Genomic DNA, 20,345 nt, shown 5'->3' on the forward strand with positions numbered 1-20,345 from the left:
ATTGCCCCCAACAATCTGGGTCCTCACTTTACCTACCTCGGAAGGATGGAAGGCTGAGTCAACCTTGAGCCTGGTGGGATGCGAACCTGCACTAATTGCAGGCAGCTGGTGTTACTTAAGGAGGCATTAGCCCACTGCTCCACCAAGGCTCTTGTAATTTGACTACTTGGTGGTAACAGAAAAGTGTCTATATTGAGATAATCAGAATGGGATTTGACATTATCTTCCTCCGGTCTGAAAGTCTTACAAGGATTTCACATTTTCCAATAGTAACTGGAGTATTCTTGAGAATATGATGTAACCTTGGAAAGTAAAAATAGTTTCATAGTGTAATTTTGATAAGAGTAATTTCAAGATAAATTTTGCGTATATTCAGCTGGGTTGTAGAAACATGATCTCAGCTAATCCAAACAGGATTTCCTCTACTAACCTTTTATTTAGTTGGTATTGCAACTCTGCTACCATAAACTATTTTGTTATCTTGTGTATGGTTTCCATTCTTTGGTCATTAAGAGTCTTCAGGTATCTGAAACCCCTTCCTCTCAATCCAGAATGAATTAAGCAATCCACCCATCTGAAGGGAATGAGGTCATGAAAGTATGGAATAAGTTAAGGATTTGTCTTATCTTAGACATAAGATAAAAATTGTGGTCAATGAACACCAGCAAAAGGCTTAACTTCCAGAACGTATATATATTCTAAAATACATTTCAAATTTTCCAGTCATTGGCACCATATAAATTTAATATATTATTATATCTTGAAAAATATTCAATTGAATTGTAGCAAACCTAGTGATACTAAAGAATCTGAATATCATATATGATGCCTGTCACTTTCCTCCTTTACTGACCTCAGTCACCTAATTAAAAAAAAGGTTCCACTCTGTCCTATCATATTACTTCTCACAAAGGTTTTTAAAAAGTATACAAATAACACAATAATCTAATCAACGCACTTATGTACATATATGTTCCAAACTTCCAATTAACTGAAAGACCATCCATATTTCCCAGATGCAATGGCTGAAAGCCAAACATCTATCTTTAAGGAATATAGCTTAATTACTCATCATAAACTGTGTAATTACTTATATATCTTTTCTATACATTTTGGAGACCTCTGACTAATGACCTTTAGAACACCAATTACACATATGGTTATATATTGATGAGTTTATTATATAACTGCTTCTCAAAATTTAAAAACCATTAATTGGATGACACTGAATCACGGAAGAAGCAATTTTGGTTTAATTAATGCATATTTTAGATTTTGAAACTAAGCCAAATATGTGAATTTTATAACCCTCTCCAGCATAGGTTATGCCGCTTGAGATGACAATGAATATAAAAACTAATGTCTTTTAGGTAATAAACTAACTTTGGCTTATGAGCACAGAAAAACCCAAAGTTAATGGAGCTTTTTTAATCAAATCAGCACATTACATTTCTGATGACGGATTTCTACAGAAAGGCCAAAAGGGAAAAAAAATAAATCACCAAATTAATTTGAAAGGGGTTGCAACAATTTTCAAGTTCAGCCCAGCATTTTCCTTCGCCGTCTAATTTCTTCCTTTACACATCCTTCCTTGTTCCATCTGACTCATCAACACTGCTCCTATGAGCCCCAAAGTAATGCTCACAAAGACTGGCCTTGCCTCCTTTCCATTACATAATTTGGCAGTTTCTGTTCATTAGCTGTGATCTGAATGAAACAATTACTTCCATGCAAAGAGAAATCTGTTCACAGAGTAGCAACCAGATCAGATTTAAAGGGATTACCGTATATACTTGAGTATAAGCCGACTCGAGTATAAGCCGAGACCCCCAATTTCACCCCCAAAAACTGGAAAAAGTTATTGACTCGAGTATAAGCCGATCCGCCGTTCTGCAAGCCTCTGCCGCCAGCAGAGGCTCGATCCGCCATTTTGCAAGCCTGAATACACAGGAATACCCTGTATGGCCAAGGCTCGTCGGCAGGTCTCCGTTCCTCCTGCCGACCTTTGGGGAGGTTTGGGTGCCTCCCCAAACCTCGGCAGGTCTCCGTTCCTGTTTGGGGAGGTTTGGGCGCCTCCCCAAACCTCCCCAAACCTCGGCAGGTCTCCGTTCCTCCGCGCAGACCTGCCGACCTTTGGGGAGGTTTGGGCGCCTCCCCAAACGTCCCCAAACCTCGGCAGGTCTCCGTTCCTGTTTGGGGAGGTTTGGGCGCCTCCCCAAACCTCCCCAAACCTCGGCAGGTCTCCGTTCCTCCGCGCAGACCTGCCGACCTTTGGGGAGGTTTGGGCGCCTCCCCAAACGTCCCCAAACCTCGGCAGGTCTCCGTTCCTCCGCGCAGACCTGCCGACCTTTGGGGAGGTTTGGGCGCCTCCCCAAACGTCCCCAAACCTCGGCAGGTCTCCGTTCCTGTTTGGGGAGGTTTGGGCGCCTCCCCAAACCTCCCCAAACCTCGGCAGGTCTCCGTTCCTCCGCGCAGACCTGCCGACCTTTGGGGAGGTTTGGGCGCCTCCCCAAACCTCCCCAAACCTCGGCAGGTCTCCGTTCCTCCGCGCAGACCTGCCGACCTTTGGGGAGGTTTGGGCGCCTCCCCAAACCTCCCCAAACCTCGGCAGGTCTCCGTTCCTGTTTGGGGAGGTTTGGGCGCCTCCCCAAACCTCCCCAAACCTCGGCAGGTCTCCGTTCCTCCGCGCAGACCTGCCGACGTTTGGGGAGGTTTGGGGAGGCGCCCAAACCTCCCCAAAGGTCGGCAGGAAGAACGGAGACCTGCCGAGGTTTGGGGAGGTTTGGGGAGGCGCCCAAACCTCCCCAAAGGTCGGCAGGTCTGCGCGGAGGAACGGAGACCTGCCGAGGTTTGGGGAGGTTTGGGGAGGCGCCCAAACCTCCCCAAACAGGAACGGAGACCTGCCGAGGTTTGGGGAGGTTTGGGGAGGCGCCCAAACCTCCCCAAACGTCGGCAGGTCTGCGCGGAGGAACGGAGACCTGCCGAGGTTTGGGGAGGTTTGGGGAGGCGCCCAAACCTCCCCAAACAGGAACGGAGACCTGCCGAGGTTTGGGGACGTTTGGGGAGGCGCCCAAACCTCCCCAAAGGTCGGCAGGTCTGCGCGGAGGAACGGAGACCTGCCGAGGTTTGGGGAGGTTTGGGGAGGCGCCCAAACCTCCCCAAACAGGAACGGAGACCTGCCGAGGTTTGGGGACGTTTGGGGAGGCGCCCAAACCTCCCCAAAGGTCGGCAGGTCTGCGCGGAGGAACGGAGACCTGCCGAGGTTTGGGGAGGTTTGGGGAGGCGCCCAAACCTCCCCAAACAGGAACGGAGACCTGCCGAGGTTTGGGGACGTTTGGGGAGGCGCCCAAACCTCCCCAAAGGTCGGCAGGTCTGCGCGGAGGAACGGAGACCTGCCGAGGTTTGGGGAGGTTTGGGGAGGCGCCCAAACCTCCCCAAACAGGAACGGAGACCTGCCGAGGTTTGGGGACGTTTGGGGAGGCGCCCAAACCTCCCCAAAGGTCGGCAGGTCTGCGCGGAGGAACGGAGACCTGCCGAGGTTTGGGGACGTTTGGGGAGGCGCCCAAACCTCCCCAAAGGTCGGCAGGTCTGCGCGGAGGAACGGAGACCTGCCGAGGTTTGGGGAGGTTTGGGGAGGCGCCCAAACCTCCCCAAACAGGAACGGAGACCTGCCGAGGTTTGGGGACGTTTGGGGAGGCGCCCAAACCTCCCCAAAGGTCGGCAGGTCTGCGCGGAGGAACGGAGAGCTGCCGAGGTTTGGGGAGGCGCCCAAACCTCCCCAAAGGTCGGCAGGAAGAACGGAGACCTGCCGAGGTTTGGGGAGGTTTGGGGAGGCGCCCAAACCTCCCCAAACGTCGGCAGGTCTGCGCGGAGGAACGGAGACCTGCCGAGGTTTGGGGAGGTTTGGGGAGGCGCCCAAACCTCCCCAAACAGGAACGGAGACCTGCCGAGGTTTGGGGACGTTTGGGGAGGCGCCCAAACCTCCCCAAAGGTCGGCAGGTCTGCGCGGAGGAACGGAGACCTGCCGAGGTTTGGGGAGGTTTGGGGAGGCGCCCAAACCTCCCCAAACAGGAACGGAGACCTGCCGAGGTTTGGGGACGTTTGGGGAGGCGCCCAAACCTCCCCAAAGGTCGGCAGGAGGAACGGAGACCTGCCGAGGTTTGGGGAGGTTTGGGGAGGCGCCCAAACCTCCCCAAAGGTCGGCAGGAGGAACGGAGACCTGCCGAGGTTTGGGGAGGTTTGGGGAGGCGCCCAAACCTCCCCAAAGGTCGGCAGGAGGAACGGAGACCTGCCGAGGTTTGGGGAGGCGCCCAAACCTCCCCAAACGTCGGCAGGTCTGCGCGGAGGAACGGAGACCTGCCGAGGTTTGGGGAGGCGCCCAAACCTCCCCAAACGTCGGCAAGTCTCCGTTCCTCCGCGCCCTGCCTGCCTGCTTCTTTCCGCTGCGGAAAGAAGCAGGCAGGCAAGGCGCGGAGTTTGGGGAGGTGCGCGCGCACCTCCCCAAACCTCCCCAAACTTCGGCAGGTCTCGGACGGCGGTGGCTTGGGAGAGGTGCGGGCGATCCCGGAAGCACCAAAGCCTCGGCCGTGCACAAGTCCTCGGTAAGTTTTTTTGTTGACTGGAGTATAAGCCGATGTGGAATTTTTCAGCCCAAAAAGTGGGCTGAAAAATTCGGCTTATACTCAAGTATATACGGTAAATTAAAAACAAACTTGGTCAATGAAAGTGCTGAAAAAATGACTTGCACAGATTAACCGTACTTTATTTCTACCTTCAATATTAAAATAATATTTGTATTAAGGATTTTGGCTCCATTTATTTAATGCAGTCATACGTTATCATTTGTAGTAAAACCATCCTCTGCTATAACTTCACATTACTATATCCTTATAATACATCCTTATAATATCCTTTTTGCTGGCTGTTTGAAAAAGGCCTTTATGTTTTACTCTTCTGAAATAACTTCTCCTCTTTTCCACTGGTATCGATGGTACCCAGAATTAATTCCCAAACTGTCATTTTTTAGGTGATTTTGGATCATTGTACTTCCATTTTCCCTGACTTTTACTGTTTCATGTATCTTTCTAATATATCTTTCAAGTGAAGAACTGTTGAAACTGTTCTTTGAAGTGCCATAAACCATAGGATTATAGTTTACTTATATTCGTGGCACATATATGATCCTGAAAACATTCTGGAATTCATAAAAATTCAAATTCTTATGTCTTAGCTCAAAGAGAAATTATTTGGCAACACGTTAAATTTGATGGCTTTCTAATTTGCTGTTCTTTCTTGCCTGGTGTTTCTACTTACACTTATGATTACACTTTTCAATTTGGGAGGTAGATTTAATATGCGCTGCCTAAATCAACCTGGAGTACTTATGCTTAACTTTGAAATAGTTCCTATCACTAGTTTCCAATATGAAAAGAACATTCAATGACAGTAATTGTTGCCTTAAATGGAAAAAGAAAATTAATACTATATCTACTGCATTTGAAGCTTCTAAAAGTAGAATGGCTGAAGTAGTAACTAATTGGTGTGGAATATCGTATGCATATAACTGCTAAATGCACCAGGGTAATATTTTAGCAAGTTTAAAAGCCAGGAAATTGGCACAGAAGCACACAGCCCTTTGCTTTTTAAGTATACAGTTTTTATTGCAGCACTGATGTTAACTACAGCTTCTCTCCTTAATAAGAGCATAAACGTGCTTGACTGCTTAATATGTACTGTTTGTTATTTGCTGTCCAGAGTTATGTATTTAAGATAATCAGTTATATATTTTTTAACTAAATAAACTTTCACTTCAAACACTCACTACTATCATGAAGGTATGAATAAAATCAGATTCAAAGTAATTAGTAATCAATAATTCATATTGGTAAACTATTTTTTTTAAATTTGGGCTAAAGGTGGTCAACCCAGGATCTTTTTTCCATAAATACCGAGCTTCCCAAATCACATTACCATATTACCAAAATTCAAATAATTACATTTAATGGCACCATTTTCTTTCTTGGCTTAATACACCAATGCTTTTACTGAAAAAAAGGAACCATTAACTTCACTTGAAAAGCAGAAGAGAAAATGAGCAGAAATTATTATGAAACTGTCATCTAACCTCATTCCCTGCAATTACTGGCTTTTGCAATTCTTTATGAGTAGCATTCTGAACATAATTAAAGCAGTAAAACATTTACAGTCTAAATAAATATCAAATGCTTCTGTATATATTACAATACAAAAGGCAAAAGAATATACTTTTCTTCAAAATTTCTCATGCAAGCCACAATCTTACAAAAATCTTTTAAAAAATATTGTCACTTTGTACAATGCATTCACTAATTTTCTTAAGATCCAAAGTGAAGATGCTCTTATGAGTCTAAATGCATTTATTTCCAAATATGTCCCTTTCTGCTTTTAACAACTAAGAATGCATATATAGAATGCATTCAAATGTGAAAATACAAAAGTTTTCTTACATTTAATTTCCATTTTTCAGAAACCCTTCCTTTTCAGACTTTCATTCAGTTAATTGCCACTTTTACAACTCATACATAATTATTGAAGTAATGTCTGGCATGATTATACTGGAGCCAAGAGCTTTGCTTTTGTTACTTGCATGCTAATATAAAAATGAAAAACAGCACTGTTGAACAATGTAGTTCATTTAATTAAACTAGCTAGTTCTATAAGGTGAGTTAACTTACTCCTCATCAAGGAAGTTTTCATATTAGAATTCTGAAAGGTATTGGAAGAAAAAAAAGTGTCATTATTTGATCTATTTAAGTTTTCTTCATTTATTTAAGCATTCGGAATTTTTGCATAATTAATATTAAATGTGAACACCAACAGCATGATACTGAACTTTGAAGAAGGATAAGCCATTCATGGAACTCCAGTTCTGCCACTAATGAAGGAAGCTGGGAGTTGAAGGTTAACAATTGAAATGGTATGTGAGACAAAGATCTTGAGAAATATCTAAGGCTGTAAAGGAGACAGTGGGAAAGTGGGAAATTTGTATACAAAATTTGCAAGATTCTGTTAATATAACCTTACAACAAAGTAGAATTAGTTCATCAGGTTGTGTTTCCTCTCTTGTCTACTTGCACTGACATCAATCTTGCAAGTCTCAAAAGTACAAATCTCCTACCATCCTCCTTTAAGCCTGAGACATTTTGGAAGGTCCTTTCTCGTTCTCCACTCATTACGCACCTATGTCCTCTCTTATCTGACCATTCCCCTAGGGATCATCCTTTCATCCATTCCTGAAGGAGTTTCTCATATATCATTACAACAATATCTTAAATTCCAGAAGCTGTTCATCTATGTAAGACTGGGTTGGATTCCATTTGTCAAGGAAATATATTATTTTAGCTTACCCAGATAAATGATTTCTTGTGGTCTTATTCAAGTATTCTAACATTATAAGAGGAATGGATTCTTGTGGTTTACAAACCTATGGTGCTTCTGTCCACAACTGAAACCTCTGTATCTAGGCTTATACCAAATTATACAAATTAGTTTTTTTAGAGAGAGTGAACTCCAACAGAATATTCTAGGTTAGAGATATATCTATTTTGACTGACCAAGAACTCCTCTATTTTGTTTCCATCTCCTATAATTTACTACTTACAGCCAACTCTGTTTTAAAGAGCTTCACTGGCTTTAATTTAAAAAGACCAATAAGTCAAGATGTTATCAGCAGAGTGATAGTACTGAAATCCAAAGCCTTTTGATTAATACCTGTTCTGACAGAAAGAATACGTGAATAGTATCAATGTAAATTGTAAATTTGGACTAGAAGACCTCCAAGGTCCCTTCCAGCTTTATTCTATTCTAAATTTCATAACATAATTATCCTTTTAAAATAGGCACAGTCCTACTTAGACACAGATATGAAATCAGCCAGATATTCAGCTGCATCATCAAATCATCCAGAAAACTCTGGTGTCAGTACAAGTCCTAACATCTTGCGTAGAGAAGAAATATGGCCGGAATAAATCTTTAGAAATTCAAAATGCTATGTTTTTAACAAGTTTCTCATCACCACCTCTTTGAAATCACACCTAGTTACAAATATGTTTTCACCATAAACCTTACTCACTGTTAAATTTTTAAATTTTTTATTTATTTTTTTTGGGGGGGGGGAAGCTGACACATCTCAAAGCAAAGTGCTATTTCCAGAAAAATCTTTCTTTAGGAGTCACCACCAATAAATACCATCAATATATATGGAATATTAAGATTTTTTTGCCCTAAAATGTATCACTGGATGCCTTCTTGCATTGAATCACATTGCTATTTTCATCAAAGTTGGAATTTTTTATTGCTCCTTTTGAAATTCTTCATTTTCCTTTTTTATTTTCATTGTTTCCTTTTGTTTTCTTCTGTAATGATTTGATTTTTATCAATAGTTTTGCTAGCCATCTTAATTCCAGTTCTTTTCTGAACAAGTACATAAAACATCACCCACCCCCTTTACAGCTCCTTGAAGCCACTTTCCTTTCATATTCCCATTGCATATAATCAACAATTACATCAAGAGAACTGCAAATCTGTTCTTGCTCTTTATTTTCTCAAGAGAAGTAAGTAATTATTTAAAACTACTGAGAAACTAACCAAGATCATTGATAGAAACATGGTCCCAGAATCTTGAAGTAAGGCTTAAGGCAAACAAAAAATCCATGCACCTTTAAAAGGAAATTAATTCCCAAGACTACAATATACCAAAATCAGAGAAAATTCTTGTATGTAGACTCTATACTTGTTTATGGCAAACTAACAATGTATATATACTCTGAAATATAAGAGATAAGCAACTCTATAGGAATATTATTTAAAATTACCAAATAAGCCATCATTCTAAGGACCTGAGATTCTGAACAATGTCTTTTCACAGCTTTCCTTCACAGGCTAATACTTTACCACACACTATAATTTCTAATTGTTTAGTAGGTATTCTCTGCCAATGCTAAGAATTATATTTAACATTGTCACAGCCTTAGGTGCTGCACACCTGTCGTTAAATCTTTTATTTCCAATGGCAGTAATCCAAAATGAATGCAGGATAATGCATATCCCTTACCTCATCAGATTTTCTAGCTTCAGCTTGTGCTCCACTGTCTTTTAGCTTGCGTGCCTTATCAAGCTGAGACTGAAGTTTTGCGGCTAAATCCTTCAAACAGAACAAATATTGCACAATGTAACTTTTTAAAAACATACAATGCATTTTATGCCAAAATATTCTATGAATAATTTTTCAAGTTTTACCTATAAAATAAATGCTGATGCTATGTAAACTGAAGTTTCATTAAAACTACTCAAAACTCTTGATTCCAGCTAATGTTTGTCAACAAGAAATCAAACATAATGAAATCAAGTGTAGCTTCTAAGGATACTAATAGAATATTTTCATAAATCTATTTTATTACTTTGAAACTATGATAATATTTGAACAGTATTGAACAATTAGATTTAAAGTGTGGAGCACAGTGGCTCTAGGACTCTAGGTTGACAATTTACAAGCCCATGTTCGAGACCCAAGCACTGCTGTGTAACAGGGTGAGCTCCCCTCATTCGCTCCAACTCCTGCCCACCTAGCAGTTTGAAAGTGTGTAAATGCAAGTAAACGAATAGGTACCACATCAGTGGGCTCATTAATGCAGACATGAAAGGAGCCCTCAACTGGGTGTCCCAAGGGAACAGTGATGTCATTGGCTAATCCTTTCCATCCAGAAGCACCTTGATGCTTCCAACACGAATATGACAACGTATCTTAAAAGTGCTGTATTGTATCTGTCTTTTAAGAAATCTAAATAAATCAATCACACACCTTGTTTCCCATCAATTCTGCTTTTACAATCCTGGCCCCCAGCTTGTTCATTTCTTCGTCACTGAGAATAAGAGGAGTCTCATCCTCTGAAACAGATCTGGTCAAATACAAACACAGGGCATTATGCATGGAGAAAAAGAGAATATGCCATTCACTGTCTCAGTTGGATAACTTAGCTGGGGAAAATTGGCTTATGATAATCCTATGGGGTTATCTTACCCCCCCCCCCGTCCATTCAAAAAATTCAGCCTAGGCCCTGAGTATTTTACATCAGACTACGTTCACTTTTAAATGTACGTTAAAAAAAACCTTTAGAATTTGTTAAGAACATTTGCTACATTACTTGAAATCTCAAATTAGTTAGTTTTCCTAGTTTTGATGCTAACTTTAAAAATTTACATGATCTCTGCCATAGACTCAAGAAATATGCAAACATGCTACATATTGTTGCAGTGCTCCATCTTCTTTATTCTACAAACTATATTCCATTGCAAAGATAGGCAAGCTTTATTTTCTAGATATCATTGAATACAAATGCTATCATTACCAGCTTGTGTGCACTAATCACAGATGAGGAAGTTGTAGCTTGACATCTGAATGACAGGAATTATACTTTACTTACATAATGTGGTCGTTCATTAGTTACTATATTGTATATTTTAATAAGAGACAGAGCAGCATTCAAGATTAGCATGAATTCATAATAAAATCTAAAACTTAAAGCCTACTAAACAAAATATTTTATATATTACTAAGAAGATCAAGAAAACCAAGCCATCTTGTCTTAAAAAGACAACTCTCATACTACATGATATAGTAACTAGAGTTTATATTTCCTTAACTGTGTAAACTATTTCCTTGCCTTTATTCATCCATAAATTATTATGGAATAATAATGTTCTTTATTCTTGTAGCATTATAAATCATATATAGGGGATATACATGTAGGATTAAGTATCTATACAAACTTCCAGTTCAGAACTTATTACAGGTAGTCCTCATTTAACAACCACAATTAGGAGTGGCAACTCCATCACTAAGTGATGCAGTCATTACGTGAGACATCACTGATTAACAATGGACTTACAATCTTATTTCCACTGCAGTTGTTAAACACCCATGATCATTAAAACAAGGCATTAGTCATTAATAAGGATGTAAGGAAACAAGCCAATTTTCTTAGAACTTAAAATTATGCTGGGCAGTAATTTCTTTGCCCTGACTTTAAGTAAAAAACAAAAATGGTAATCATTTTTTGAACATTCAAGTTGTCCATGGTTGCCATTTTATGAGAATGCCCATAGCACAATTGCAAACTTCCAAGCATATCTTAAGGTAGGTAGGTAGGTAGGTAGGTAGGTAGGTAGGTAGATAGATAGATAGATAGATAGATAGATAGATAGATAGATAGATAGATAGATAGATAGATAGATAGATAGATAGGCAGGCAGGCAGACAGGCAAGACAGACAGACAGAGAGACAGACAAAGCAGTAGTGCAACTATAAAACCATCTTCTACTTCCAAACAAGAAGATATCTAAATACCCAGAACATGATGGTTTACTCTCCACCATCTCCTTTTCTTCCACTGCAGTTTCTGAGATATGTTCCCCTTTCTCTTTTGGCTCTTCCTCCTTCCTGGTAACAGCCTTATTCATTTCAGATGATTTTTCATTTAGAATTGCTTTTCCAATTTCATCCTTGGGTTGTGCTTTGCGCCATCTTGGGGTCACATCAGCATCATCAAAAGGTTTCCGGAAACCACAGTTCATAAAACTAGAAGTCAATAATTGGGATGAAGTTCTCGCCCGTCTGCCTCCTTCATCACCCTCAATGCTTGGTTTCAGAAATGCAGCTTTCACAGAGCTTGAGAAAGGTTTCTCATAATGATTTAATTGATGAGGATCTTTTCTGGTTGTATAGGTCCAGTCTACTACTGTAGATTCTTTATTACTCGGCCTTGATTTTTTGGTTTCCATCCGTTCACTTCCTCTGTAATTTTTCGGGTCCTCAGAACATACTTTATTATACTCCTTTTTAAGTTGTCCTTTATGTGAAAAACTCTCTAGATTGTTTTCCTCCTGCTTCTCTCTGCCATTTCTCGAAGTACTTTTGCTTTCCACATATCTGCATTTTCGCCAGTCCCTTGTATCACTTTCTTTTTGGACTGCAGCTGTCTCAGCTTCTCTTAACTTGGACTGAAATAGCTCCACTGACTACAAGACAGATGAAAAAGCACATATTATTGTATAAAGAAAATACTATTAAGGTAAACACATGAAAGAAAAACCTGTAATGTTAACTTTGAAATGAACATCATTTGAAATCGCTGAGTTTCAGAAACCTGCTAATAGCTTATAAATCCCTTCAAGAAACTCAGGATTTCAATCACTCCTTTTACCTGTCAAATTACTAGTCCTTTGCAGATATGCCCTGTGAGCCTCATAGCTGAGCAGAGGGATTGGCTTACTTATCAATCAATTTAAGATCTGCTCAATCACTAAAGCAATGCTAGGTAACAAAAAAATAATTAATAACCATTGTTTAAAAATTGAAGAGAAAAACCCTAACAACAACATTAAACACCTTGTCATGGAAAGTACCAGCAACTATCCAATTAAATAGCCAATCTTAGCTGCAGGAACATGTCAATTGTGCCAAATCTTAAAAAAAACAGGCAGAAATATTTGGAGAGAAGCACATCTGACCTTACACTGCCTCAGTGATTGGGAGAAAAGCCAGATCTTCAAGGTATTTCAGAAAGGTACGGCCCCGTGGGATCTCAGGGGAAAGAATACAGGTGGTCCTTGAGTTACAGCCACAATATTTGTGTTGCTAAGTGAAACATTTGTTAAGTGAGTTTTGCCCTATTTTATGACTTTTCTTGCCACCGTTGTTAAGTGAATCACTGCAGTTGTTAAATCAGTAAGACGGTTGGTTGTTAAGTGAATTTGGCTTCTCCACTAACTTTGCTTGTCAGGTCGCAAAAGCCGATCACATGACCGCGGGACATTGCAACCGTCATAAATCTGAACCAACTGCTAAGCATCTGAATTTTGATCACGTGACCACGGGGATGCTGCAATGGTCATAAGTATGAAAAATGATCATGTCACTAAATGAACGGTCACTAAATGACCTGTTGTAAGTCAAGGACTAGCTGTATTAGGCATGAAGTACATTTTTTTTAAGGTCTTGTTCTTTGTGATTTGGGTATTTGTGACGCAGCACTGTGACCATCCCCCCAAAAATGAAGATCATTTTTATTAGTGTATATTTTATTTAAGATTTATTTATTTTATTTATTTTAATTCCATTTATATCCCGCCCTTCTCCGAAGACTCAGGGCGGCTTACAAGCTTAGCAGTAGCTAAGATGTTGATTTATGGAAGTTTCACTGAGGAGCTTCATTTTTTATCCTGCACAAATATTTTCACTATCATCCTTCCTCTACCTACCCCATATCTTTCAGCTACAATTTCTTCCAAGTCTCGTTTTTCTCTCTCAGACTGCTCCTTCATTCTCAGGTAGGATTTCTTTAGCCAGCTTAATCCACCATCTTCTACTGCTATTGCTATAGAATAATGATAGTAAATATATTATTTGCGAACTGCAATTTACTACAATTACCCTAACAACCTTAGTATACTAACTGCATATGCAACGTATGTTAGTCCAGTCAGGAATATTCTTAACAATGGTACATTTCTCCCATTTGTGTTCATGTTCTATCATGCATTTGAAAACCACAGTCCACCTAATAGTCTTTAAACATTAGTCTTCTCCTGAAGTTTATTATTTATTTATTTATTTATTTATTTATTTAATTTGTATACCGCCCTTCTCCCGAAGGACTCAGGGCGGTGAACAGGGCAATACATAATAAAACAGGATACAAAAATTAAAAATTATTAAAAGTAATTAAACAGAGTTGACAGAGAGACAGTGGAAGTAATGGATTCTATAGTTTCTCATTAATCACTCTTATAGCATATTCAATGGGTAACCACAGGGGGAAAAATATTCTGTTTTTTACTTGAATAACTAGGAACATATAATGGAAATATATGGGGGGAAATCAGCAAGAAAAGTAGTTGTAATAAAATAAATCTTAGGGTCATTTCATATTCCAATGAATTTTTATTTAGAAGCATATCGAAACAGATAAAATTCAACTCTTTGACACGTGCAATTTCAGTATTTCTTTCTTTCGGCATTTTGACACTTAAGTAACTTAAGTTGCAAACATTGTGAAGTTAGCCTTTTTTTTAATAAGTGCTGTTCCATCCTCCAACACTATTTGCCATTTAGCACACCAGAGAATTTGCATAATTTTATAAAGTTTGGGACACAAACAAGCACGCGTGCGCACACACACACACACACACACACACACACACACACACATCCCTTGTGTTTGCTCTTTCTATAAGGAGACCAAATAGCTAACACAGAAAGGAGAGACATGAAGAAGGGTTACATAAATAATATTCTGGGCCAATAGCATCCTTGATGTACTTCATTTAAAATGGGATTCACAAAGTTCAGCCCCTGAATATTTTAAAGCTGCAATTTGTATAATGGGACGAAACAGGCCAAATGAGATGACAACAGTTCATCATGTCTTAGTACAATCTGGCTTCTTTCTTTAATTAGTTCGTGATGGACTCTGCTACAGAAACTGAAGGACAAGCTCTTAAGATTACAAGAAAAAGAAAGAAGTTAAAATATTCTGCAAAGTTATGAGCTACAATTTTAATGACGGTGTCGTTACCAGCTAATATTAATTTTATTTTCTTTTAACATGAACATATTAATGAAGAATTGCCAGACAGAGAATGTTATAGAAAAAGAGACTGTCAAAATTCATATAAAGATATTACCTTTCACTGATGTCGATACTTCTGTTGGTAAGCCTGTACCACCATCTTTCCAATATGGGTTCAGCTCTCTTTCTGAAAGCAGCAACTATTTAGCAATTCAAAAAACCAAAATGTTACATGGTCAAGTGTTTGTGCCTCATCAAATTTACTTTACCTCCATGGTCATTCGAAACAAATCCCAGAGCTACGTGTTTTATCTTTTCTGTATTTACTTAATTTGGTAACATGGCGACCACTAACTAATTTTAACTGATAGTCACCATGGTACAAAAAAATGAAGTTGAGGCCCTAAAAATGAGTGCAGAGAAGAGCAACAAAGATGATAAGGGGTCTGGAGGCGAAACCATATGAAGCACGACTGAGCTAATAAACTATGTCTAGTTTAACAAGGAGAATGACTGGGGTGATGGGATCATAGTCTTCCAGAACCTGAGAGGCTGTCACAGAGAAGAAGGAGTCGATCTAGTATAGGTGGTACCTTGCTTAATTGTAGTAACTGTGAGAGGGATCTTGGAGTCCTAGTGGACAATCACTTAAATATGAGCCAGCAGTGTGCTGCAGCTGCCAAACAAGCCAACACAATGCTAGGCTGCACTAACAGAGGGATAGAATCAAGATCAGGTGAAGTGTTAATACCACTTTACAATGCCTTCGTAAGGCCACACTTGGAATATTGCATCCAGTTTTGGTCACCACAATGTAAAAAAGATGTTGAGACTCTAGAAAGAGTACAGAAAAGAGCAGCAAAGATGATTAGGGGGCTGGAGGCTAAAACATATAAGGAATGGCTGCTGGAATTGGGTATGTCTAGTTTAATGAAAAGAAGGGCGAGGTGTGACATGATAGCAGTGTTCCAATATCTCAGGGGTTGCCACAAAGAAGAGGGAACCAAGCTATTCTCCAAAACACCTGAAAGCAGGACAAGAAGCAACGGATGGGATGGAAACTAGTCAAGGAGAGAAGCAACCTAGAACTAAGGAGAAACTTCCTGACAGTTAGAACAATTAATCAGTGGAACAACCTGCCTCCAGAAGTTGTGAATGCTCCAACACTGGAAGTTTTTAAAAAGAGACTGGACAGCCATTTGTCTGAAATGATATAGGGCTTCCTGCCTGAGCAGGGTGTTAGACTAGATGATCTCCAAGGTCCCTTCCAACAACATCATCATCATTGTTGTTGTTGTTGTTGTTGTTATCCTGAGAGCAAAACAAGTAATGGATGAAAGATTATCAAAGAGAGATCCAAACTAGAAGTAAGGAGACATTTCCTGATAGTGAGAACAATTAATTAGTGGAACAGTTTACCTACAGACGTTGTGGGTGCTCTATCACTGGAGGTTTTCAAGAAAACACTGGACAGCCATTTGTCTGGAATGGTACAAGGTCTCCTGCTTGAGCAGGGATTGTACTAGAAAATCTCCAAGATTCCTTCCAATCCTGTTATTCTATGTTATATGTTCTAACGTGGTACAGTGGTTAAGTCACTATGGCACACAAACTCTGCTCACAGCCTAGAGTTTTATCCTGATGGGACTCAAGGTTAACTCAGCCATCCACCCTGACAAAGTCAGTAAATTGAGGAGCCAAATTGTTGGAGGCAATATGCAAATAATATTGATATTGTAAACCACCCACAGAGTGCTATAAAGCACAATTGGGCGGTACATAAGTCTAAATTGCTACTGCTATTGCTAATTTTGTACGTTAACGTTTTAAAAACTAAGATTGAAAAAGCACCCAAAAACTTTAACTTATTTCAGATAATAAATAATATATGACAAAAAAATTAGTTTGTCTACAATAGCAATAAGTCGATTATTAACAGAAAAGTATTATTTGTTATATATCTGTAGCCAGAAGGCATTCCACCTATTAATATAATGAATAATTAAAATACAGTTAAAAGTAAGAAATCAAAATTCAACACTAGCCTCAAAGCCAGCAATAAAATAATTCAGGCTTTTTAGTTTAAAACAAACAGGAAACCAATTGTTATTTGCCAAAGTAATCTAATTAAAATTCCGCGAAGGTCCATGCATTTTGTTTGCAAAGAAATTTATTTAATGTTACTTATATTAAAATCATTCTGTTTTTCTAATTCATATACATCATGAAAAGTATGGCTTCATTTGCTCCTAGGATTTTATTTTCATTTTTTGGCAAGAATCAACCAGACAATCAGAATGCTTATTACTGCTGGATGGAATGCCCTATGGCTACATATAAATAAAGATTGGGAATCCAAACTGGCTCTCAAGAGAATGTTCAAACTATCACACCATTGCACTCATTTCACATGTTAGTAAAGTTATGCTTAAAATCCTACAAGCTAGATTCCAGCAGTATGTGGAACGAGAACTACCAGAAGTACAGGCAGGATTTCAAAGAGGCAGAGAAACTAGAGATCAAATGGCCAACATACGCTGGATCATGGAAAAAGTTAGGGAGTTCCAGAAAAACATCTACTTCTGCTTCATTGACTATGCTAAAGCATTTGATTGTGTGGATCACAACAAACTGTGGCAAGTTCTTAAAGAAATGGGAGTACCAGACCATCTTATTTGTCTCTTTAGAAACCTATTTGCGGGTCAAGAAGCAACAGTGAGAACTGGACACGGAACCACCGATTGGTTCAAAATTGGGAAAGGAGTCCGGCAAGGCTGTATACTGTCGCCCTGCCTGTTTAACGTATATGCAGAGCACATCATGAGAAAGGCAGGGCTAGATGAATCAAAAGTTGGAATTAAGACTGCCAGAAGAAATATCAACAACCTAAGATAGGCAGATGACACCATTCTAATGGCAGAAAGTGAAGAAGAACTAAAGAGCCTCTTGTTGCGGGTGAAGAAGGAGAGTGCAAAAGTTGGGTCGAAACTTAACATTAAGAAAACCAAGATCATGGCATCCAGCCCTCTCAATTCCTGGCAAATAGATGGGGAAGAAATGTAGGTAGTGACAGATTTTATTTTCCTGGGCTCCAAGATCACTGCAGACGGGGAATGCAGCCAAGAAATTAAAGACGCTTACTCCTGGGGAGGAAAGCTATGGCAAATCTAGACTGCACACTAAAAAGCAGACACATCATCCTGCCAAGAGAAGTGCATATCAAGGCTAGGGTCTTCCCAGTTGCAGTGTATGGCTGTGACCATAAGAAAGGTTGAGCCTCAAAGAATTGAGGCCTTTGAACTATGGTGCTGGAGAAGACTCCTCCGAGTCCCTTGGACTGCAAGGCGATCAAACCGGTCAATCCTAGAGGAGATCGACCCTGACTGCTCTTTAGAAGGTCAGATCCTGAAGCTGAAACTCAAATACTTTGGCCACCTAATGAGAAGGAAGGACTCACTGGAGAAGAGCCTAATGCTGGGAAAGGTTGAAGGCAAGAGAAAAAGGGGACGACAGAGAATGAGGTGGCTGGATGGAGTCACTGAAGCAGTAGGCGTGAGCCTGAATGGACTCCATAAGATGGTAGTGGACAGGAAGGCCTGGAGGAACGTTGTCCATGGGGTCGCGATGGGTCGGACACGACTTCACAACAAACAACAACAACTGAAAAAATACACATTTTGGCTAGTTCCTTGCAATCTTTTAATCAATTAGTAACCAAACTTACCTGTTCATTTTCCTGGGCCTTTTGTTGCTTCAATAGTTTTTCTTTCCCCTTTTCAGCCTTCAGTGATGCTGCAGACAGTGTTTTTACAGACATAAAATCTAAAGTCATCCATTCATCCCTCTGTAAAAAAAGAAACACCTCTTTTTCTTATTAAAAGAGATCCAAATTCAGGAACAGATTATTTTGAGATAAGTAACAGAAAAAATGAATTACAGGCTGTGGAATAAGGAAAGTTGATAGGTATTTTGAAGAAATTTTAAGAAATTCATAAGCCTAGCCCATCCATCATTTTTTAAAATCCCATACATATGTTTAAAAGAATGCACTTTAACTAATGACAATAGATCGTGTTAGAATAGGAATATATGCAAATGTATATGAAAATTGGGAAATTATTTTTCTGTTAGGAGTCTCATATTTTGACAATTTTACAAGATGCTGGTGGTACACAATGTGTACCATTTCATTTATCTGTTTTATTCAATCAGGCATCATAGGTCAGGTGCATTATATACTTCTTACAACAGTTAAGTCCTCAAGCTGTCAAAATGTCACATAAACCATTAAGCTTAATTCAATAAATGTACACATGTGTTTGTGGCCCAGTTTGGATACTCTGAATAGGATTTGCATGTCATGGGCAATGTTGAAAGCCTTTCAAGAAAAACAATTTTTCCAGAACCACAGGATATAAAAATAATATGAACTGGGGATCTGCCATACAAAATAAACAGAGAACATATTCATGACCCAGTGGAAGAGAATAATTAACAGATCTGCTCCCTTTATTATAATTAATAATTCCCATTCCCCAAAGTATTAAAATAATTGGCATCTGCAACCCACAATAAACATTAAAGCATTATAATATCAGCAATTCATGCAATGCTTTGAAATGAACTCAACCTATTTACATTTTTGGCCAAGCAATACATGTACACTTGCCTTCGGTAATCCTGCAAGGGCAGTCAAGCACACAGGACTCAGCACTGACCCAGCAACTGTGAAAAATATTTCTTTTACAGGAAAAGAGTCACCCTTAAATTTTCCCAAAAGCCCTGTAGAAATGTTTTGTGAATGGTACTTTTTAAAGGGATAAGCTAATAAAGAAATGGTTGATAAGCATATTAATGTAGGCTTACATTAAATGATTTTACTGAAATTTTAAAATGTGTTACTAACCCCAAATAATTGTTGAAAAGGAGCCAGAAATAATATGTAGTTTTTAAAAATCTGCCTCTACACTGAATTGTTGAAGGTTTTCCCAAATGCTTCTGCCACTGCGGAAGAAGCTCAAATGGTACAATCCTCATCCTCACAGCACTTGCCCTGTTGTTTAATGTAAAAGGTTTGCTGTTTGCCCTTTTCAAGACTGAAAAGAATTTTTGCATAATGCTATCCTCATACCCCCAGAGATTAATGTGGTTTTATTGCACATTTCAGATTTAACTGTTTTACTTTCTTTAGGAAAACATTTACTAACAGATGATCTCTCTCTCTCTCTCTCTCTCTCTCTCTCTCTCTCTCTCTGTGTGTGTGTGTGTGTGCGTGTGTGTGTGTGTAGAGAGAGAGAGAGAGAGAATGCATGTTGAAAAGTTTTAAAAAGTTCATTAGGTTCATCTTGATTTCTGTTAGCATTAACAGTGGGATAGGGAAAATCATATCTACGCTCTAAAAAAAAGGAATCACTGTGATAAAATCAGAGAATATTATCTGCTTCCTATTTCCTATATTTAAAAAACAACTAACTCATTCCAAACTTTGGTGAAACACTTGCTTTTCTTCATATAATAGTTTTCTTGTCATTTCTATCCAGACACTATCACATATACTTTCCACAATTTTTATCATCAGCAGCAGTCAAGAAACAAAACAAAACATTTTATTAATTACAAGAAATACAGGTAACCATCAGGTTCCAGTAACAATTGGGATGATGATTCAATTATACAGAGCTATGTCATGTGACTGCATTGCTTAGTGATGGCTATCCTAGCAGTCCTGATTGCCATTG

At 39.5% G+C, this 20,345-nt stretch overlaps 1 protein-coding gene across 4 annotated transcripts in view; it reads right to left on the minus strand.

Moving 5' to 3' along the window:
* CWF19L2 (CWF19 like cell cycle control factor 2) overlaps positions 1–20,345 on the minus strand; it is a 92,848-nt gene that overhangs the window by 52,108 nt on the left and 20,395 nt on the right. For 3 of the 4 annotated variants that reach the window (XM_081327094.1, XM_081327096.1, XM_081327095.1), the window contains 6 exons: positions 18,332–18,451; positions 14,723–14,807; positions 13,298–13,413; positions 11,385–12,055; positions 9,839–9,935; positions 9,092–9,181 (listed from right to left, as the gene is read on the minus strand). In XM_081327094.1, the coding sequence (XP_081183220.1) occupies positions 9,092–9,181; positions 9,839–9,935; positions 11,385–12,055; positions 13,298–13,413; positions 14,723–14,807; positions 18,332–18,451 (1,179 nt within the window). Of the gene's footprint in view, positions 1–9,091; positions 9,182–9,838; positions 9,936–11,384; positions 12,056–13,297; positions 13,414–14,722; positions 14,808–18,331; positions 18,452–19,276; positions 19,333–20,345 lie in introns of all 4 variants that reach the window. The other variant, XM_081327097.1, reaches the window with a different exon arrangement.

This window comes from Vipera berus (assembly GCF_964194415.1).
Source record: "Vipera berus genome assembly, chromosome: 4".
Lineage (NCBI taxonomy): Eukaryota > Metazoa > Chordata > Lepidosauria > Squamata > Viperidae > Vipera > Vipera berus.